Below are 22,448 nucleotides of genomic sequence, written 5' to 3' on the forward strand. Positions count from 1 at the left end.
AGGCCTTCCCCCCCTGCCCCCCAATCTGAGGCCTGGAGAGCTTGGGAAGGTAAGTGCAGCATGGTGTGCTTGTGGCAAGCAGGCCCAAGCACTGAGGGGTCTCAGTGGATTGGGATGGGAGGAGAGGAGGGGGAATCCTGCACAGGAGTGTAAGAGTGAACGACCGCAGGGCTGTTGCAGCCATCGCAACTTTGAAATGAGGTCTGTTATGTAGCTTTTTGGGGAAGTGTGTTGTAATTTTGAGCATTCATTAAACGGCCTGTTGTACCTTGATTACCTGTATTCAATAAAAACCTCATCTTTCTGGAGTATAAATGAGAAGGAGCCAAAATTTTAAAATATTTTATTCTATTGTTCATTTTATACTGCATATTGTTTACCTGTTTCAAAGCAGGGACTAAAATTCTTTTTAAATTTAGAAGGCACAATCAATGTTAGCATGATATGGTGGGCATTATTAAAAGCATTGTTACAAAAGGTTCAACTACTTGTCATCTACAGTGGGGTGGGAAACTATGGCCTTTTTTGTGACTCGTGGACTTCAATTCCCAGAATTCCTGAGCCAGCCATGTTGGCCTAGGAATTCTGGAAGTTGAAGTCCAAAGTCATAAAAAGAGCCATAGTTCCCCCTCCTTTGTCCTATGGGGACAGCCAGGCAGATGGCTTCAGTGTCAAGATGGGGAAGAAATCTGGAAATCTCTTAGTCTTCGCCGCCGCACAGAAGGAGCAGAACTTTCCTGTAGTCCCCTGAGGTGTCTCCCTAGAAGGGAAAAACAAAGCATAGTTCCGTTTCATTTTATTGAAAGGATGCAAATTCAAGCAAATCACGGTTCACGGCCCCTACTTTAGCCATTACCTCTGAATTACAGGCATGCAAAATAAAGTTCACAATGTGTTTAATGTGAACCACTCTTGCCTTTCCTGAAAGCCTCCTTAAGTAACACCAGCTGCCTGCAATTAGTGCAGGTTCACGTCCCACCAGGCTCAAGGTTGACTCAGCCTTCCATCCTTCCGAGGTAGGTAAAATGAGGACCCAGATTGTTGGGGGCAATAAGCTGACTTTGTAATAATGCCGCTGGGGGTGTGTGAAAGCCCTAATAAGCAGGCATATACATAGAATGAAGGCTACTGCTAAGCTTGTTGATTTGTGCTTTAAATTGTAAGCTGCCCTGAGTCTTCGGAGAAGGGCGGGATATAAATGGGATTTTTTTAAAAAAAGCAAGAGTGCCCACAAGGTATAGCGGAAGATGGTGCCGTGATGATGCAGCCCAAGTTCCACGGCATACAGAAAATAAGCCGAGTTTCAGTCGTGCCCTTCTGACTGCCATCTTGATGCTTTTCATCGCAACCTACAGATGACTGGCTGGAAGTGCTCCAGTAACATTGGAACAGTTTGTTGGGCACACCTCCAATCCTCTGTGCAGGACCAATGTGATACTGTGCAGAAATTGCATAAGGTCAAACACCGCAGCTCACCTTAATGAAAGAGTAGAGGGATTGTCCATACGCGCGCTTGAACTCTGCCTTAATGTCAATCATATCGATCTCACAGCGAGAGACCATCAGGCGAATCAGAGTGTCATCGTCGGTCCCTAACCCCTGGTTTTGGGTTGGAAAAGAAAGACACGCCAAGTCAACCACCTGCTGGACTTCAGCCAGCAAAACATTTTGTCCCCTTTAAAACAGCCACCTGCTAATGGTGGAGTCCTTGACGCTCTGAGCATGGTTGTTTTCTTGCAGACATTTCATTACCAAACTAGTTAATATCATCAAACTAGGTGAGCTAGCACTGAGGGAGATTCTCAGTCCTCTAGGTACAGTTATCTGGAATTTGAGCCGTGGCAACAGGGCTTTTTTTCCTTTTGGTTTGAAATGTTTTGCTGCTTATCTATGTAGCTTCTTTAGATTGAAGAAGTAGCCAATCATTTCAAACCAAAAAGAAAAAAAGTCCAGTTGCCACGGCTCAACTTCAAGATAGCACCGAGGATGTTAACGAGTTTGGCCATGAAACGGTTGCTAAAAGCCACCATGCTCAGAGAGCATCAAGGACCTCACAGTTCAACCCTGAACTATTAATATTCTATCAGCACCTGCTAATTGGGCTAAATCAAGCTGTTAGTCAGTGCTTCTCAACTTGTAAAATATATGGGCTTCAACTCCTACAATTCCCCAGCCAGCATTCTGGGAGTTGAAGTCCACACATCTTAAAAGTCACTGAGGTTGGGAAACCCTGACAGAGCGCCTCTTGTTCATGCCAGAACTTTGCAGAATCCCCAGGACAGCATCATCCAGCCTTTTCTGGAGAGGCCAGGGATTAAACACCAGCCTTTTTCATGCAATGCCTGTGCCCGGATCGTGTAATTACAGGAAATCAATCCATTAATAAGGCACTCCTATTACAGAGCTCCTACTCAGTTTGCAGCTGTTTTTATGCATGATGTTTACCTTCATAGACTTGTACAGCCGTTCAGCAAAGTAGGCAGGTTTATTTCTCATGCATTTTACTGAGAAGAGAGGAGAATAAAGAAAGGCAGTTAGGCTTCTGGTTCTGTGCAGTTTAGTGCAACAGCCGAGGGATCACGGGCTCTGCGCGATCCCTCTACGGCTGATTTCTTTCTGTTTGGGGACCCTAAATGGGCCAAAAGCTGCCCCGCAGAGGCGGCAAGGAAGCCCCGTCGATCCTGGGGAGATGGCGGTCGATCAGGACATCTGGGGAAAACTCTCCAAAAGCTGACAGAAGAAAGGCTAGTGTCATTCAGGAATCTAGCCCAAGCTACATGCGGCTGAAGCCAAAAAGCACCAAACTAAGCATGATTGTAAACAGTGTGACTGAACTGGGTAAGAATATTGATTTTCTCTCTTCTACCTGAGAAGATTTCCTGAGAAAAAAAGAAAAACCCCAGAAGTTAAATTCCTCCAAATGTGAGGGGTGTGTGTCTGTTCCACCCTCCTCTAAAGGGAAGCAATGAATTAAGTTTACAGGGGGGGGGGGGAATTGAAAGATGGACTGGTGCTGACATCTAGTGGTGGATAAAAATACTGCCCTAAATATACAGCCCAGAAAAAGAGAAGCCTTGTTGTTGTGACCTTCAAGGTGTTGATTAAACAAAGAGCAGCTGGACTATCTACAAAGTGAGAACTACAAAACTTGAAATCCTCACCTATTGCCAGCAAGGCATCTTCAAGGTCTCCTGACATCTCGGATTTAATACTCTCTGTAATATCTTTGTTAGCAATGTTCTTGTATTCATCAAATACTAAATAAATAAAGATTTTTATTAGCAAACAAAAGAAAAGCAGTTCCAAAACTCCCAAACCTGGAAACTCAGCTATGTCTATGAGCATCTCTGTTCCGTTATTTCTATATTCAAATTTCCAATTTGAAAACAGCAAATATCCTGAATGAACTGAAATAAGAAACGACCTAGGCTAGTCTATGGTAGCCACAGGTAATAGGGGAATCACACCATCATGCCTTGAGGCACAGAACATTAGAATACCAGAGATGGAAGGGACCTTGGAGGTCTTCTAGTCCAATCCCCAGCTTGAGCAGGGATCCTATGCCATTTAAGACAAATGGCTATGCCATCTCTTCTTGAAAGCTTCCAGCGATGGAGCACCCACAACTTCTGAAGGCAAGCCATTCCACTGATTAATTGTTCTCACTGTTCAGAAAGTTTTGTCTTAGTTCCAGGTTAGATTTCTCTTTGGTAATCTTCCACCCATTGTCCTGCCCGCCCGCCCCCCGCCCCCCCCCCCCCGATGCTTTGGAGAATAGGTTGACACCCACTCCTCTGTGACAGCCCCTCAAGAATTGGAAGGCAGCTATTGTGACATCTCTAGTTCTCTTTGTTAGACTAGACATGCCCTTTCATCGTATGATTTAGCCTCAATCTTTGTTGCTCTTTCCTGCACCCTTTCCAGGATCTCAGCATCTTTTTTTTGTATCATGGTGATTAGAATTAAACAAAAAAGTTAAACAGCAGGACTTTGCTGCTGCAACTCTCATTCCCAGCCTACAACTGACCGATCATCATGTTGCCTATTAGTATAGCTTAGATCCCATTTTAGCGTTCGCTCTAGAATACACGTCGTTCCCAGGGTGCTTCTTTTTTTTTACAAGGATACACTGCCACCCTGATTGTTTACCTTTCAGCAGATGGTTCCTGCTTCTGGAGCACAAGATGGTAATGAACTGGCCCTCACTGGTGCCCCATTTATTCTCTCCTGCTTCATACAGGCACTAGAGGAAAGAAGCACAAAGAGCAGATTTTGCAAGGCGGTGAAAGAACAGGCAGGGGGTGGGTGGGGTTTGAGGTTTGGAACCACAACCTAACACATCCGCACCAATCCAGTCCCCATGGTAGCTTCCTTCGTGTTTTCACAGGTAGTGGGAGGGATGGGCAACTTCAGACAGATAAAGAAATGGAACTGTCCACCTCTGAGCGGTAAGGCACGCAGTTGTAAAGCTGGGACGTGACTGAGGATGTAAAACTAATCATTTTGGGCCCTGAGGATGCAATGTGGTGCACAATAATTGTTTTAAGCTTTGTTGTTGTTAGCTGCGAAGTCGTGTCCGACCCATCGCGACCCTATGGACAACATTCCTCCAGGCCTTCCTGTCCTCTACCATCTTCTGGAGTCCATTTAAGCTCACGCCTACTGCTTCAGTGACTCCATCCAGCCACCTCATTCTCTGTCGTCCCCTTCTTCTCTTGCCCTCGATCTTTCCCAGCATTAGGCTCTTCTCCAGTGAGTCCTTCCTTCTCATTAGGTGGCCAAAGTACTTGAGTTTTAGCTTCAGGATCTGGCCTTCTAAAGAGCAGTCAGGATTGATCTCCTCTAGGACTGACCGGTTTGATCGCCTTGCGGTCCAAGGGACTCGCAGGAGTCTTCTCCAGCACCACAGTTCAAAGGCCTCAATTCTTTGGCGCTCAGCCTTTCTTATGGTCCAACTTTCACTGCCATACGTTGCAACTGGGAAGACCATAGCCTTGACTATACGCACTTTTGTTGACAGGGTGATGTCTCTGCTTTTTAGTGTGCTGTCTAGATTTGCCATGGCTTTCCTCCCCAGGAGCAAGCGTCTTTTAATTTCTTGGCTACAGTCCCCATCTGCAGTGATCTTGGAGCCCAGGAAAATAAAATCTGTCACTACCTCCATTTCTTCCCCATCTATTTGCCAGGAATTGAGAGGGCCAGATGCCATGATCTTGGTTTTCTTAATGTTAAGTTTCAACCCAAGTTTTGCACTCTCCTTCTTCACCTGTAACAAGAGGCTCTTTAGTTCTTCTTCACTTTCTGCCATTAGAGTGGTATCATCTGCATATCTTAGGTTGTTGATATTTCTTCCGGCAATCTTAATTCCAACTTTTGATTCATCTAGCCCTGCCTTTCTCATGATGTGCTCTGCATATAAGTTAAATAGGCAGGGCGACAGTATACAGCCTTGCCGGACTCCTTTCCCAATTTTGAACCAATCAGTGGTTACGTGTCCAGTTCTCACTGTTGCTTCTTGACCCGCATATAGGTTTCTCAAGAGACAAATAAGATGGTCTGGTACTCCCATCTCTTTAAGAACTTGCCACAGTTTGTTATGATCCACACAATCAAAGGCTTTAGCATAGTCAATGAAGCAGAAGTAGATGTTTTTCTGGAACTCCCTAGCTTTCTCCATGATCCAGCGTATGTTGGCAATTTGATCTCTAGTTCCTCTGCCTCTTCGAAATCCTGCCTGCACTTCTGGTAGTTCTCGATCCACATACTGCTGAAGTCTAGCTTGTAGGATTTTAAGCATGACTTTACTAGCATGAGAAATGAGTGCAATGGTGCGATAGTTTGAACATTCTTTGGCACTGCCTTTCTTTGGAATTGGAATGTAAACTGATCTTTTCCAATCCTGTGGCCATTGTTGAGTTTTCCAAATTTGCTGGCAAATTGAGTGTAGCACTTTTACTGCATTGTCTTTTAAGATTTTGAATAGCTCAGCTGGAATACTGTCACTTCCACTAGCTTTGTTGTTGCTCAGCTTTTCTAAGGCCCACTTCACTTCACATTCTAGGATGTCTGGCTCGAGGTCAGTGACCACCTCATTGTGATTATCAGGGACGTTAAGCTCATTCTTGTATAGTTCTTCTGTGTAATTTTGCCACCTCTTCTTAATCTCTTCTGCCTCTGTTAGGTCCCTGCCATTTTGGTCCTTTATCATGCCCATTTTTGCATTAAACGTTCCCTTCATTTCTCCAATTTTCTTGAAAAGATCTCTGGTCCTCCCTATTCTATTATTTTCTTCTATTTCTTTGCACTGTTCATTGAAGAAGGCATTCTTATCTCTTCTAGCTATTCTCTGGAATTCTGCGTTCAATTGGGTGTATCTTTCTTTTTCTCCCTTGCCTTTCGCTTCCCTCCTTTCCTCAGCTATTTGCAAAGCTTCCTCAGACAGCCATTTTGCTTTCTTGCATTTCTTTTTCTTTGGGATGGTTTTGGTTGCTACCTGTTGTACAATGTCGCGAACCTCTGTCCATAGTTCTTCAGGCACTCTGTCTATCAGATCTAATTCCTTAAATCTATTTGTCACCTCTACTGTATATTCAACAGGGATATGATTTAATTCATACCTGAGTGGCCTAGTGCTTTTCCCTACTTTCTTCAGTTTAAGCCTAAACTTTGCAAGGAGAAGCTCATGGTCTGAGCCACAGTCAGCTCCTGGTCTTGTTTTTACTGACTGTATAGAGCTTCTCCATCTTTGGCTGCAGAGCATATAGTCAATCTGATTTCTGTGTTGACCATCTGGTGATGTCCATGTGTAGAGCCGTCTCTTGGGTTGTTGGAAAAGAGTGTTTGCTATGACCATTGTATTCTCTTGACAGAATTCTATCAGCCTGTGCCCTGCTTCATTTTGCACTCCAAGGCCAAACTTGCCTGTTATTCCAGTTATCTTTTGGCTTCCTACTTTAGCATTCCAATCCCCCATGATGATAAGAACATCATTTTTTGGTGTTAGTTCTATAAGGTGCTGTAGTGCTTCATAGAACTGGTCAATTTCATCCTCTTCAGCACTGGTGGTTGGGGCATAGACCTGGACTACTGTGATATTGAATGGTTTGCCTTGGATTCGAACTGAGATCATTCTGTCATTTTGAGGATTGTATCCCAGTATTGCTTTTCCTACTCTTTTATTGACTATGAAGGCTACTCCATTTCTTCTGAAGGATTCTTGCCCACAGTAGTATACCTGATGGTCATCTGAATTAAATTCACCCATTCCTGTCCATTTTAGTTCGCTGATACCTAAGATGTCAATGTTCAGTCTTGTCATCTCTTGTTTGACCACGTCCAGTTTTCCTTGATTCATGGATCTTACATTCCAGGTTCCTATGGAGAAAAAATCTTTACAGCATCGGACTTTCCTTTCACCACCAGACATATCCACAGCTGAGCGTCCTTTCGGCTTTGGCCCAGTCGCTTCATTCTTTCTGGCGCTACTAGTACTAGCCCTCTGCTCTTCCCCAGTAGCATATTGGACACCTTCCGACCTGAGGGGCTCATCTTCCAGCGTCATATCGTTTTGCCTTTTGGTACTGTCCATAGGGTTTTCATGGCAAAGATACTGGAGTGGGTTGCCATTTCCTTCTCCAGTGGATCACGTTTTGTCAGAACTCTCTGCTATGACCTGTCCGTCTTGGGTGGCCCTGCACGGCATAGCTCATAGCTTCATTGAATTACGCAAGCCCCTTCGCCACGACAAGGCAGTAATCCATGAAGGGGGTTTTAAGCTTACCAGGTCTTAATGCAACCAGTATAATGGTCTGCATGTGACACACAATGGGGTGGGGATAAGGAGACATTCATGGTGTCACCCCAAATTGCCATTTGGCTGCTAAATTTTGGTGGTCTTCAACAGGCCCTGCATCGTCCACCTGTGCTCACCTACCTTTCTCCTGGAGGATTTCAGGAGGCAAAGAGTGGGAGTTAAGTTATACCCAGTTTAAAAGAAAAGCAGTTTGGAAATAAAGCAGCAAACTGCCTACTCATTCCCGCAAATGGGGTACTCACCTGAGCATCCTCCTTGGCCAGCCCCTGGTCAGCATACGGACTTTCATCCCTGTTGCCCTGGGGAGAAAAGGCAGGGGGGAGGCAAGTGAAGCCCAGCAGCAGTTCCAGACATGGCATGAGCAGGTGGAAGGAGCCAATGAGAAGGACCTTCAGCAGAATCATCTCCCACCTCAGTGGGATGCAGGAAAACGAATCTCTTAAAAATCTTTCCTTGGGACCTTGAGAACAGGTCTCTTTACCCAGCCGCAGAAGAGGGTAGCCCAACAAGCCACCTTACCCAGTGAAAAAGAGAAACTGGGTTGAAGTGGAGGGCCATAAATAAGCTGAAAAAAGATCAGCATGATGCCAAATCCTCCCCTAAAACTCTGATCTGTGCGAGTTTGAAAGAGGGCAACTCTCACACGGATGTAGGTATCGTTGAGAAGGTTCCTCTCAACCCACCACAAGTTCTCAGTACTTTACTTATAACCCAGTTTAGAATTTGTGAGCTGTGGCCTTGTCCGTGCAGGAGGCCCAAGAAAGCTTATCACCCACCAAAAGAGAGCATGATTTTTTAATAGAATGTGCTGAAAATCCTAGGTCTTCAATCCAATTTGAAAAGATCATAGAGATGAAGGATGGGAATCCAGTGGATGCTATCAATGTAGTGAAAATCACTGAATATTTTTGAATAGGATACACAGAAATCACAGTTCATTGCTGGCTTACTACACCAATTATAGTTTAACATCACGTTCCCCAAAGAGACACGTGGACTATTGTTTGCATTCCTAACTTATTCCTAGCTTCTGTTTTGCACACACACACAAGTTCTGAACCACTACACAGAACTGCAAAGAGAGGTCAAAGTAACACAAAATGTTCTCAAACAAGCCATGATTCATTTTCACACCTGCAAAAATGCTTGCTCAACAAAAACAAACCACGATTTACCACGATTTAGGGTGCGGTGTGAATGCATCCACTATGTGAAGTGTGATTGGAGGCATGACAAGAAGAGCCAAGTACTTACAGTCGACAGGGATACCAGGACTCTCCGGAACTTGGAGGAAGTATCCGAAACAATGTCTTTCTCAAGGGTGGTTCCATACTCTGCAAAAAGGCCCAAAGATCTATCTCAAGAAAGCACCACAGTCCCATTCAGACAATTGGTGGAGCTGAGGAAAGCGTCACAACTATGGCAGCTTCTTGAAAAACAACCACTCACTTGCAGGGGAGTCTGCAAGGCATGATCAGAGCAGTCAGGATGGTGTCTGCAGATGGAGAGGGTTGGGAGAATAACCTTGAGGCACAGGAGGAGCAGCCCCAGCCAAGGCAATGGTCGGATACAAGAAATGGAGTCCAAAGGAAAAATGGGATAGAGAAGGCTGAAGGGACCCTCCCTACCTGTCTTTAGGATAAAAGCAGGGAGGGGGGAGGCATATTCAGAGTTGCAAGATTCTGTAACTAACTGTGATGGAGTGTGAAGCTGGAGAAGGCATTTGTGTGGGTTAGGGTTAGGGTTAGGGTTAGGGAGAAAGCAGCACATTCCTGTACTGGAAGGACTGGCAGAACCTGGGGTCGGAGTGAAAAGAGGGATCAGCCTAGAATCCCTATATAGCCACAAGCGAACTAAGTCCAATCTCCCTCCATTTCCACTGACCCTTATGTAATTCCTATCAGGTGCTAACCATTATCTGAGAAGATTCCGGCGCATAGGTGTGAGTACCAGTAAATCAGTTTAACTGTAAACCTGGTATTTCATGCCTGACCTTTCCAGAGAGAGGCCCAAGACTAGACTCTGCAGTCCTGAGCTGTAGGGGAGAGAGAGGAAAAGATTCAGGATAATCATACCCTCAGACAGTGATGGTGAACCTTTTAGAGACTGAGTGCCCAAACTGCAACCCAAAACCCACTTATTTATTGCCGGGTGCCGGGTGGGCGTGGCCCACTGGGTGGGCATGGTTGTGGTGGTCATGGCAGATTGGGTGGGGGTGGCCAAGCTGGGGGTGGTCACCTCAATGTTGCTGGTTGGAAAGGATGCCTGTGGGGGGGTGGGCAGGGATGGAGGACATCCAGGGGGTCTCTGGCAGGCAGGACGGTAGGCAGGAGGCTCATCCTGGGGGGTGTGGCGAGGTAGGGCAGGGGTGCCATTGCCATGGGGTGAGGCAAGGGCTGGGGCAGCTGCTGCCTGACACCATCGGCCCCCGCACACAGAGGCCAGTGAGCGCATGGGGACCAACGGTGTCCGTCAGCAGCCACAGCCTGCTGGCCCCTTGACCGGCACACGCTGGGGCTCTGCAGCCCACCAGCAGCAGTTCAAAGAAGCAGCCTCTGAGCTGGATGGCCAGCCAAGAGCTGAGGAGGCGATGCAGTGGGTCGTCCCCAGGAAAAGGAGAGCATGCGAGGGCAGGAGAGACAGGATGTGGGGGGAGGGAAGCCAGCCATGCCAGGATGCATCCAGCCACATGGGAACTCGGCTTGAAGAGGGACGGTTGCCATCTCTGGGGCATGGCATGGGTGCCCACAGAGAGGGTTCTGATTGCTGCTTCTGGCATGCGTGCCATAGGTTCGCCACCACTGTGGGGCCACTAGAACCTCCCAGGGTATATTCGATAAGTAGAAGGTTACAGCTTTAGTCTGGCAAGATTATGTTCACTGGGTGAAAGTAAATAAAGAAATGGATTCATTGGGTCATCTTTGGACTTAGATCTGACAGAAATCCTATAATAAATATAATTTTAATATTCACAACGTTGGTGTTCAATTTTGATTTCCCTTAAATCGTTGACAGCAATGGTGCAATCACAGCTCTGCCTATTTTTTATGTGCACCATCATGGACACCATCTTGATTTTTCATGTGCACCGTCACAGACGCCATCTTGACTTTTTTGACCACGGCCTGCAGACAGTTATGACTACTAGACTCCAAGATTGGTTCTGCACAAATTCTGGGGAATGTATCTAAAAGCATTCTCTGTGGTAGGTCTGTGGGTCAAGGGTAGGTCTGCACATCACCAAACATAACATGCAAATGGCATTCAGGACTTCCAGCTGCCATAAGAGCATAGCTGGCCATATGATTCCAGAAAGCTCCGTGAACTGACTGCAGGTGAGTGAGGAAGGCTATGGGACAGAATACTCACGACGGTGGTAAGTGTCATTAATCCTCCGGATTTCCTCATTGGTACGAGATGCCAGGATTTCTATCAGGCAGCCTTCATCTGTCCCAGCTCCCTGAAAGACAGACAAAGTACTTCAACAGAGCGCCAAGGCTGGGCAAATGCCAACCAAAGCAAGGTTTTTCTAGGAACATCTCCAGGCTTCAAAATAACTTTGACCAACCTGAAGGTGGAAACCAAAGCTTGTAGATCTCAAGCTGAAGGACTGTGTGGAATTTTATAGTATGAAAATGCCGGCTGCAAAAGGATGGAAAACTAGATTTCCTGCTCTCATAGGTGCACACTGTCATAGGTGCTCCCTACCCCAAAGTAGGGGGACAAAAACCAGGAATGGATGGAGAAAATTCCTACAAATTCAAGAGGCTCACTGGATCCCCATTTTCCAAACAATTCCCATGGTTTACTGTCTCTCTAATATCAGACTCTACAAAGGGGGCTCCAACCCAAGAAGCACATTTGTTTGACAAGACTTAAAGTTGCCAAGGTTGGACACACCTACTTGACATAGTCAACAATATGCTGGGGCATCTTTAGGGGAAGAGGAAGCAAAACGTAGAGCTACAGTTATGGCTGTAACTGCTCGCCTCTTTCTTACATGGAACATACAGTAATAGGTCTGGAAGGGACCTTGGAGGTCTTCTAGTCCAACGCCCTGCTCAAATGTCAACGTGTGTCAATACTTGTACAATAAGGGTGGAGCTTCAAACATGTAGCTGCAGAGATCACCTTGACTCTTTGACCTCCCCCAAGACCTAGCTGGATCCATGTTGCAAGTCACATCTAGAGATGAGTAAGGCATCTCCATGCTACCCACTTCCTGGAACCTTGAAGCAAATTGTTCAAAGAATATAATCCAGATGACCTTTTGAGATACAGGTCTTGGTCTGATATAAAACAGCTTCATGGACAATTCCACAGAAGTCTCTGGTTCTTTGTTGTAGTTAAAATTTTTGCAAACCTTTATTGCTCTTTTCAGCTCCTCTACATCATAAAGAGTGATGGGGGTCATCAGTCCAATAATAACTTTCTCAAAATTCTTACTCAGTTCAGACTTCAGGTCATCAATCAAATCCTGTTGGGGAAAGAAAATGATTAAATAACATCACAATGTCTAGTGTCATTTTTTGTTTCAAGTGCACCACCCAAAATTAAATCTTAGTTCTACTGGTAATTCTCTTCTAAAATTGGTATATTTCCTTCAAGGCAGAAGTCAAAGCTGTATGACAGCTGGCTTTTTAATTTTAAGGACATAAACCAAGATTAACCTTTTTTGTGACCACAGAATCTCACATTTGACATTATCTTTGTAAATTTAGCAGTGACTAATGAATTTGGCTTGAAATTTTTCAGGGCCATTTTTTTTACTTGTCTGCTTCTTCCCTGTCTCCTACTTTGTTCCATATAGTATCAATCTTTCTGCTATGTATTCAAAATACACACACACATACACGTATGTATGTATGTATATGTATAGATGTGTGTGCTTATGTATAAATAAGCATATGTATATGTGTATCTATCTATCTATATACACATACGCACATACACTTTTGAGAGTGGGTATCAGAATTTCATTTTTAATGCGTGTCAGTGTGTTCACTGAAAAAATGACAATAAGTCTTATCTTATCTTATCTTGCCATCTTCCATTACCTTACCATCTACCTTATTATTTAGGAAACCTGTTACCTCATAGCACACACTTATGTTATTTGTTCAAGCCAATTCTCCTCAAATAAGCCCTAAAATCACTCTTCAAAGGAACCTATCAGGATTCTAATATTCACGACAAAAGAATCTTATGTAGAAATTGCAAATAAAATACGGGCCTAACCCGTCTTTAGGGTGTAGAAAGTTCCATAAGAAAACCACAAGCCTGTGGGTTAAATGTATGATCAAAACCACAAAAGGCATGGGTATTTTTATAGTTTGCTTTGAATTGCATTCAGAGTTCTTTCCATTTTATGGGAGGGCCCACCTTTGTTCAGCTGAATAAATGTGCCTTTTGGGGGCAAATCTGGACTCAGTCACTTGTTCGCACTAAGTCACACCTGATTCCTGCCCAACACTATTTATCTTTCATTTCAATTATTTAATAATAGTTGATTCGGCTCCTTATTTAAACATTTACAAAGTGTATTTTCCAAAGAGATAGAGAGAGAAACAGAGAAAGACAGATGTGTGTGGGGGGGAAATCAATCTCCAAACAAAGAAAAGGTTTGCATTAGCAATAAAAACAATCAATTCTATTGACAGATATCCCTGGGTTAATGCAGTTGAACAATCACTTTCATAACTCCGCCCCCTCGGAAAAAAATATGCAGACACCTATAAAAGAGCCTGTTTGTTCTCCAGGCTTTGAGCATTTAAGACCTTTATGCCTGTCTGTGGGTATGTTTCCTGCATCTCCTGATTATTGTTTAAGTTTTTCTTTTTTCTCATCACTCCCTACCTCATTGTTTGATTTGTTTTCTTGGGATTTATGATTGGTTTTGATGGATTACATCCCAGAGTTTTACTGTATCTGTCAAAAATCCTGGAGCACAGGGGATCTACCAGAGGTTTGGAAAAGAGCTGATGTGGTTCCCATCTTCAAGAAAGGGGAAAAAAACTCAGACCCACAGAACTACAGACCAATCAGCCTAACATCAATACCTGGGAGGATATTGGAAAAGATAACCAAAAAAACAGATCTGTGAATATCTAGAAACAAATAAAGTTATAACTAGAAGCCAGCACGAGTTTGTTAAAAACAGATCATGCCAAACCAAACTTATTTCATTCTTTGACAAAATGACTAAATTAGTAGACCAGCGAAATGCTTTGAACACAGTAAGGCATTCGACAAAGTAGACCACAACCTACTTCTTGGTAAGCAAGAAAAATGTGGGATAGACAGCATCATCACCAGAGGGATTCGTAATTGACTGACAAACCACACTCAGTGTGTAGTTCTACATTGAGGGAAGTAAGCAGTGGGTTACCACAAGGTTCCGTCTCAGGCCTGGTACTCTTCAATATCTTCATAAATGATTTAGATGAGTCTGACACTAATCAAGGAGAGAAGCAACCTAGAACTAAGGAGAAACTTCCTGACAGTTAGAACAATTAACCAGTGGAACAACCTGCCACCAGAAGCTGTGAATGCTCCAACACTGGAAGTTTTTAAGAAGAGACTGGACAGCCATTTGTCTGAAATGGGATAGGGTTTCCTGCCTGAGCAGGGGGTTGGACTAGATGACCTCCAAGGTCCCTTCCAACTTTACTATTACGATTATGATTATGAAAGTTGCCAAGTTTGGAGACCACTGTTATAGAAGCCAGATGATCCCTCCAGTAATCAGGCCCATACAGCTCTTAAGTTGATCCCTCAAGCTTAGAAAGCTCAACAACAACCATCACTGAACAGGGAGGAACTTCACCATAAGGATGTCTACTTTCAGCATTCTCACAGCTCTATAGCCATGGGTCTTTAACCCACACCGGTGTTCTAAACACAGCCCTACAGGCATGAGAACAATCCCTGTCATATTAGCATCTTATTTTTAAGTCCATACACAGCGTAAAATGAAGTAAGTGGCATCAAAACCCAGCAAAAGATCCAGGAGAACTAAGAAGTCACACTCTTTGTGAAGACCATCTAAGAATGATTCAGTTCCACATCAAGAAGGAGAAAGCCCCAGATTCACACATACCTGATGTGGCTCTTCTCAAATTTTCTCGCTATTCATTCCACTGCTGATGTTAATAGTTTTATGCAATTTCCAGCCCCCTCAAATTTGCAGTCTATATGTGAATCCAGTCCCAGAGTTCACATTCAGTGCTACCTACCCGACCAATACTGGATTTGTAGGCAATCTTAATCTCCTGCCGTTGGGACAAGTTCCTGTTGACCACGATGTCAATGATGGCATCTTCATCAGTACCTGGGACAAGAGACTGAAGATTCAGAGAAGGGCAAGAAAGAGGACCAAGCAATTGAAACTAGAATCCATGGAGCAGAATATGGGGAAAAGCTGGTAGGTGAGATCAAGTACATGTTTAGCAAACAGGAAAATCCAGTTAATCAGGACCTCCAGAGCAAGGCCACAGGAAACACAAATCTGAGGAGAGAATGCCAGAGTTTGGACCTAATTCAGAACAAGGCTTTTTTTAAAAATTCCATTTATATCCCGCCCTTCTCCGAAGACTCAGGGCGGCTTACAAGCTTAGCAGTAGCCTTCATTCTATGTATATGCCTGCTTATTAGGGCTTTTGCCCCCCCCCAAGTGGCATTATTACAAAGTCAGCTTAATTGCCCCCAACAATCTGGGTCCTCATTTTACCTACCTGGGAAGGATGGAAGGCTGAGTCAACCTTGAGCCTGGTGGGACTCGAACCTGCACTAATTTCAGGCAGCTGGTGTTACTTAGGGAGGCATTAGCCCACTGCTCCACCAAGGCTCTACTATTTCTCATGGTCTCTTTGATGCATCTCTGTGCGATTTCTTTTCTGAACACTCTCTGCACAAAACAAGTTTAGCCTTCCCACCTCCAGCTGGGCAGGGCTTACAATTCCCAGCAGGACGTCTATGGAGACACTTAATCATCCAAAGCTGCTTTTCCCAAAGGGCAACTGGACTTCCTTCTCTTCTTGAACTGAAGAACCTTCCTGGATGAGAAGCAAAACATTTTCAAAGACAAAAAACCAAGTCCAGTTGTCTTTTGAAAAAAGCACCTTTGGGAATTCACAGCAGGCATAATAAGCTTCTGGTTGAAAATTCTGGGAGCTCCAATCCAAGGGTGCCAGGTAGGAAAAGAGGATCTTTTCATGCTTCCTAATGGCCTGGTCAAAGGGGACTTTGAGGCAGAAACACTACAACTTCACAGCAATAAATCAAGAATAAAGCTGAGGACTCACCCAAGCCTTTCATAGCTTTACGGAGGTTCTGGGCATCAGCCTCAGGGTTGAAGTTGGAGGTCCCTTTGATGGTTCCTCTGTTTCCTGCCTAAAGCCACAGAATGTCAAAAATCAAACCCCAGGAGAGTTGTAAAAACAGAGGAAGCAATAAAAAAGTCCAGATTTACAAGGAATATTTGACTTATGACCACAATAGAGCCCAAAGTTTCCGTTGCTAAGCAAAAGAATTGTTAAGTGCATTGTGTCCCATTTTAACTTCTTTCTGCCACATTTTTAAAGTGAATCACTGTCGTTTATTAAATGAATCATGCTGTCATCAAGTGAATCTGGCTTCCCCCATTGACTTTGCTTGTTAGAAGCCAGTTGGGAAGGTTGCAATGGAGATCCCATGACCTCGCGAGTGAAAGGTCAATTCAAAAAAAGCTGAAGGCCTCTCTACTTAGAAGAAAGCAATAATACGTTTAACTTAATAGTTGGGTGACTGGTTAGGATGATGTTAGCCTAATTTCAGTACGATGCACCCAATTTGGGCGTAGAATTCAGCTGCCTCTGGTTTCAAAACCAAGCTTGAATGTCCCCTGAAAATGTATCTTGAATTTTCATGGTTGCAAAGACTCTGTTATTCCTGATTCTCTCTGTTCATGTTGATCTGGAAAGGGGCTGATACAGACCTGAGACCAGAAGGATCTGCATTCCCCAACTGTTGAAGATACAATTCATAATTATAATATCCTTAGTATAACTTATGAACGTTGATGGAGTAGTGCTAATACTCTGCCTATTTCCAAAATTTGTTTTCAGAAAGTTTCTGTTCGTACGATGGTTCTCCTCGTACCTCTCGGGCCGTTCGTAGACGGTGTTGGCAGGAGGGCAGAGGTCAACCCCAAGGCCCCTTAGTTGTGGGGTGCCTCAGGGATCGGTGCTCTCGCCCCTCCTGTGCAACATCTATATGAAGCCGCTGGGAGAGATCATCCATGGCTTCGGGGTGAGGTATCATCAATATGCTGATGATACCCAGCTTTTCATCTCACCCCCGAACCAACCCAGTGATGTCCTCGATGTGATGTCCCGTTGCCTGGAAGCGGTACAGATTTGGATGGGAAAGAACAGGCTCCGGCTCAACCCGGCCAAAACTGAGTGGCTTTACGTACCGACATCTTGTTTAGTCCAAGAGGTTCCATCTTTGATTATAGGAGGAGAGATATTACCTCCCGTTGATAGAGCACGCAACCTGGGCGTCCTCCTGGATTCACGACTCAGTTTTGAAGATCATATTGGAGTCGTGGCTAGGGGGGCATTTGCCCAGATTCGCCTGGTACACCAGTTGCGCCCCTTTCTAGACCGAGATGCCCTACGTACAGTCACCCACGCACTCGTTACCTCCCGTATAGACTACTGCAATGGTCTCTACATGGGGCTGCCCTTGAAGACCACCCGGAGGCTTCAACTGGTGCTGACTCAGGAATTCTGGGAGTTGAAGTCCATGAGTCATAAAAGAGCCGAGGTTGCCTACCCATGGGTTAACCTGAGGAACATCTGCATTTAGTTCCTATAATGCTGAGCTAAAAGAGGTTGACATAGAGAAGAAAATGTGGAAAAATGTCAACCTGGTGTTTGAGAATGGATTTTCTCCACTACGTTTGGGAAAGATGTTGAGTGAAGTGTGCAAACCAGCAGAGTTTAATCCGGCTTTGTTACCTTCTGTGCTGTGAGGGTGCCAGGATTTCCATGTAACCTGCCCAGGTGCTCCTTCTGCAGGTCGGCTGGTACGTTACAATCCACCTTTGCAATGTCCCGGTTTCTGTTATGGAGAGTTTCCAGCAGAAGCAGGAGCCTCTGGTGCTTTTCACGTTGCTTCCCTATGAGCAGAAGGTGAGTCCCAAGAGGAGAGGTGGTCATATTTTGTCTTTGGGACAAGGGATGTGAAAGCCTGGCTTCATTGTGACTGGCTCAAAGCCTAGGAGAAATGACTTTTCTCTCAGAGGTCTGAATCCAGCTGAGGATCCCTTGGTGGTCTGAGGCTTCTGGGGCCTGAGAAGCTCCGCCTCTGACTCCTCCTTTTATGGTCTCCAGATGTCTGTGCTGAACCTTCTGGTGAGACGCCATCCAGGATACAGCGAGCCAGTAAAGTCCAAAGAAGATGTGATAATCCATTGTGGGTTCCGCCGGTTCCTGGCCTCCCCTCTCTACTCTCGGCACACCTCAGGTGGGGGGACTGTGTCCTCAACCCCTCCTAGGGGAGGTGAAGTCATAATCATAATAGTAAGGTTGGAAGGGACCTTGGAGGTCATCTAGTCCAACCCCCTGCTCAGGCAGGAAGCCCTATCCCATTTCAGACAAATGGCTGTCCAGTCTCTTCTTAAAAACTTCCAGTGTTGGAGCACCCACAACTTCTGGAGGCAGGTTGTTCCACTGGTTAATTGTTCTAACTGTCAAGAAGTTTCTCCTTAGTTCTAGGTTGCTTCTCTCCTTGATTAGTTTCCATCCGTCCCTGCAGGATCCTGTCTAAAGAAGGAATAGAAATCCTTGTGGGGTTTTTTTGTTTTTTTGTTTTTGCTTCTTAATGACCTTTGTGCTGAGAGTGGGAGGTGGTCAGAAAGGGCAGGGCTGGGTGAAATTTCTAGTTTGGTTGGAGGGCGTTTGACAAGGTTGAATCAAAGTCAGTGTCTTATTAGGCCTCTTTTAGGGCAACATCCACCCAACCCAGTTGTCTGAGTGGCTCAAATCTAGTTCAGAACGCAAGGAGATGAGATGGTGGATCAGCTCTTTTCTGCCTCCTTTTGATCATGTGTATTTGGAAAAGATATTCAAATATTGTGATGGGTGAAACCAGTGGCTCATCGATCACGCCAAACCATAGTTCTCACTTGAACAAATGACCAACTCAAATTATCTTTCTTTGGACACATCACATGAAGGCCTATCTCCACGGAAAAGGCTCTGATGCTAGTCAAGGTGGAAGGAAAGAGAAGGTGACCGGCAGTGAGGTGAATGGACTTAGTTACAGGAGTACAGTCTTCAAGGAGCTAAAGGTTAGGGATATACCACATGGAGAAGGTCTATGTGGTTGCTAAAAGTCAGCACCAGTTTGATAGTAGATAATCAGCGGTTTCATCTAAGAGTTTCCCTTGAAGAAACTGCAGCCAGGTTTTCCCCACATTCCAACTGCAGCCTTTTGAGAGTCACGAGCTTTGCAAGAGTCAGCCCATATTTTAAAACTTAAGCTGATAAAATAAGTTTATTTAGCTTCTTTCCCTGATCCACTTTTTGTGCCATACCATTTAAAACTCTAAATGCAAAGATACACACTGTTTGCTTTTGATCTCTGTAAGCCACTTTAGAAGCTTTTCTGAGCTGAAGTGTGAGATAGAAATTCTTTTAATTTTAAAGGACAAGTAAGTGGCTTAATGTCAGAATGTATGCTTAGATTAAACACCAAGGTTAACATTACATCAAAAGTCAAACAGTAACCAATACCCCAATGAAGGAACTCCCAACTCGGACAAACAACAGCCTAATTGAGGAATCGCCACGATCACTCCACCAACACGGACAGGGCAAGCCACAGGCATATAAGCTGAGAGTAAACTTTCTAGCATTGGTGATGTTACATAGTTGGGTCTTGGAAGAGCTGCATGGGAGCAACCACGCTCCGGGGACAGTAAGGGCCCCTCATGTCAACCCTGAGCTACAAATGTTCTCTCAGTCAAGCTAAACTAAACCTGCAATCCCCCCTCCCCTTTCAGCGAATAAACACAAGCTGGAGAAGTTTTTCCATGCTGATACTGCTGTGGTGGCTACAATCTACGCTCCCATTACTTTTCCACCTGCTTCGGTGCTGCTGTTCAAACAAGAGAGTGACGGTGAGTTTAGAATTGGGTCAATATGGGCTCTCATGCGTTGGTATCCTCTGGTGAGCTGCTACTGCCGCTGCTGCCACCTCTTCTGCGGGCATTTCTAGATTTTTGCCTCCTTTTCCTGTTAGCTACAAATGGGTAGGACTGCCTTCTCCTTCATTCTAAAGCTTGAAAACGGGTGGGTGGGTTTCAGATTGTCTGCAGGGTGCCAGGAAGGGAAAGTGTTGCTCTGCAGCAGTTGGGAAAAATGGTGTTTTCCTCTGTGACATATTGTCCTGTCCTAGCTTATAAGCTTGGCTCTCTCTGGGGCCTAGGAAAGGAATGTCCCAGAGCAGATCCTTTTTTCCGAGAGGGGTGGTGTGGGGTAAAGACAGTTGATGTGGGGCTTTCTGCCCAGCAAAGCTTGCCAAGGATCTTATGCCTTGCCTTGGACTTGTTTTATTGGTGATGTCACTCTGGTTCTTTCAGATCTGTATTAAAAGTTGCAGATAGTGGTAATAAACTTGTCGCTGAACTACAGTTCCCCACAGTCCCAACCACTATGCTGAATGCCTTATGGTCCATCTGTGCCATACAGTTATCCCATTTGGTGGCCACATTATCAGTGAGGGTAGCTGAAAATGTGGCTTGGATTTAAGCCTCGGTACTTTTTCTGCCCCTTTGCTGATCTTAGAGCCACATGGGCTGGATTTGGAGGCAATGCAAATGCTGGTTATCAATTGCCCAACCTGAAGTTGGGCCCTGGGCCCATCTGGCCCTGAAGCCACAGGATTCTCACTTGTTTTTTTGTTGTTTTTTTTGCAGGAGCACAGAATCTCTTGGCTACGGGCTCCCTGCTCAGTGTAGATCCCAGCCGACTAGTCATCAAACGGCTGGTGCTCAGTGGCCACCCGTTCAAGATTTTCAGCAAGCTGGCTGTTGTGCGCTACATGTTCTTCAACAGAGGTATTGTAACTAAAGTTGGGGGAGTAGTTTCTTGCAGAGAAATGGACCCATTCAGAACACGGGCAGTGCTCAGCTGTCAGTCGCTCTGCTAGAGCAGCTTCCCACATGCAGCGTTGTAGGAATCCACTCCCTCCCCAACACAGACACAGGTCTGTGCTGGGTATCCTTACTTTATAGAACTTATGCAACTCTTGCTTGTCTATGACTATGATCTCGGGGGTTGCTCTGAACCGTACTGGACTCCTAGTTCTTCCTTATACCTCCCCTGCAGAGGATGTCCTGTGGTTCAAACCAGTGGAGCTCCGGACCAAGTGGGGCCGCCGCGGCCATATCAAGGAACCTCTGGGTAAGTGGGTGAAAGTTTTTGGGGTGTTGGCCCAGCAGATCTCCCTCCCTCACTGGCTGCGTGCCCTGACTCTCCATCTCCTCTTTGCTGCCAGGAACCCATGGCCACATGAAGTGCCAGTTTGACGGGCAGCTGAAGTCCCAGGACACAGTGCTGATGACCTTGTACAAGCGGGTCTTTCCCAGGTGGACATTCGATCCCTGCGTGCCCGAGCCTACCAGGTGGAGGGACAACATCCAGCCTCGCCTAGAGGGAGAGGAGAAAATGGACTAGCTGCTCTAGTTAAGCAACTATTTATGCAAGGGAAAAATACTATTTCCTACAAAAATAAATGTCTGGGGTATTTAGTATTTATTTTGATGGTCCAACATCTGGAGAAATCTGGTATCTGTGAAGCAGATACCAGATTTTCTTTGATTTGCCTTAATATGCTTAATATGCTTCACTTTTCATGGAGCCATTGGAGTGATTATCTGGCAGATGGGCTTATGCAGGAGAAAGTTTGGCTGTGGGTAGTAAAGAGCGACATGTTGAGACCACCACACCTGTAAAGGAGCCTTCAGTGGGATTTGAGCCTCTGGCTGGCAGAGTTGAGAGTAAAACTTACTATTTTACTATGGTATTCCTCATCTTGAAACAAGGTTCTTATTGAAACAGCAAAAATCCTTTATTGATCTGGAAACTAACTGTGAACTAACTGTTCACAGATTACTTGTAGAGTGGTTTAGATGGGGCAAAAATTAAAACACCTCTTTTTTCAGCTCCATGGTGTTGAGACTTCTCTGCTCACATTGGGGGGGGGGAAGGGAATCGGTTACATCCCTGGAACTAAAGCATCAAAATCTGGCATGGTGCAGGAAAGATATGACAGGTTCTGTTTGCAGTTCAATATATACAAATGAATCTCTTGATTGCCTTCAAAAAAGATCAATAGACGGGATTTCTAGATTGTTTGGCATGTTTCAGTCTGGGTGGTTCATTGTGGATACCAAATTGCTCATTGCTCACTAGAAGATGTATATCTATATAAACGATTCATGGACTTTTCTTTTAACCCTCTGCTGACTTGAACCACTAAACTCCAGCATAAAGAATGGCTTGTACCCCCCTATACTTGTGGTTTTTTTTTAACAAAACTCCCTTGACGTGAGCTGTAGGGGAAGGAGAATTAGCAGGAACCTCAT

At 44.9% G+C, this 22,448-nt stretch overlaps 3 protein-coding genes across 3 annotated transcripts; 2 read left to right on the forward strand and 1 right to left on the reverse strand.

Annotated features, from left to right (window-relative positions):
* Positions 1-328: 328 nt before the first annotated feature.
* On the reverse strand, positions 329-17,633 carry LOC310644100 (annexin A4-like; the record flags this gene model as incomplete). The annotated part of the gene is made up of 12 exons (XM_083368872.1): positions 329-760; positions 1,477-1,599; positions 2,446-2,504; positions 3,162-3,257; positions 4,150-4,243; positions 8,056-8,112; positions 9,068-9,147; positions 11,183-11,273; positions 12,177-12,290; positions 15,049-15,143; positions 16,117-16,200; positions 17,630-17,633. 12 exons carry the CDS (start codon positions 17,631-17,633, stop codon positions 701-703), a joined length of 957 nt encoding a protein of 318 aa, XP_083224998.1. The 3' UTR covers positions 329-700.
* Positions 17,310-20,115, forward strand: LOC310644101 (pre-rRNA-processing protein TSR1 homolog; the record flags this gene model as incomplete). The annotated part of the gene is made up of 4 exons (XM_083368873.1): positions 17,310-17,988; positions 18,190-18,322; positions 19,863-19,979; positions 20,102-20,115. Exons 1-4 carry the CDS (start codon positions 17,923-17,925, stop codon positions 20,113-20,115), a joined length of 330 nt encoding a protein of 109 aa, XP_083224999.1. The 5' UTR covers positions 17,310-17,922.
* Positions 20,116-20,350: 235 nt separating this feature from the next.
* On the forward strand, positions 20,351-21,618 carry LOC310644006 (pre-rRNA-processing protein TSR1 homolog). The gene is made up of 3 exons (XM_083368757.1): positions 20,351-20,918; positions 21,190-21,264; positions 21,359-21,618. Exons 1-3 carry the CDS (start codon positions 20,903-20,905, stop codon positions 21,535-21,537), a joined length of 270 nt encoding a protein of 89 aa, XP_083224883.1. The 5' UTR covers positions 20,351-20,902; the 3' UTR covers positions 21,538-21,618.
* Positions 21,619-22,448: the final 830 nt, after the last annotated feature.

This window comes from Vipera ursinii (genome assembly GCF_947247035.1).
Source record: "Vipera ursinii genome assembly, chromosome: 8".
NCBI classification, from domain to species: domain Eukaryota; kingdom Metazoa; phylum Chordata; class Lepidosauria; order Squamata; family Viperidae; genus Vipera; species Vipera ursinii.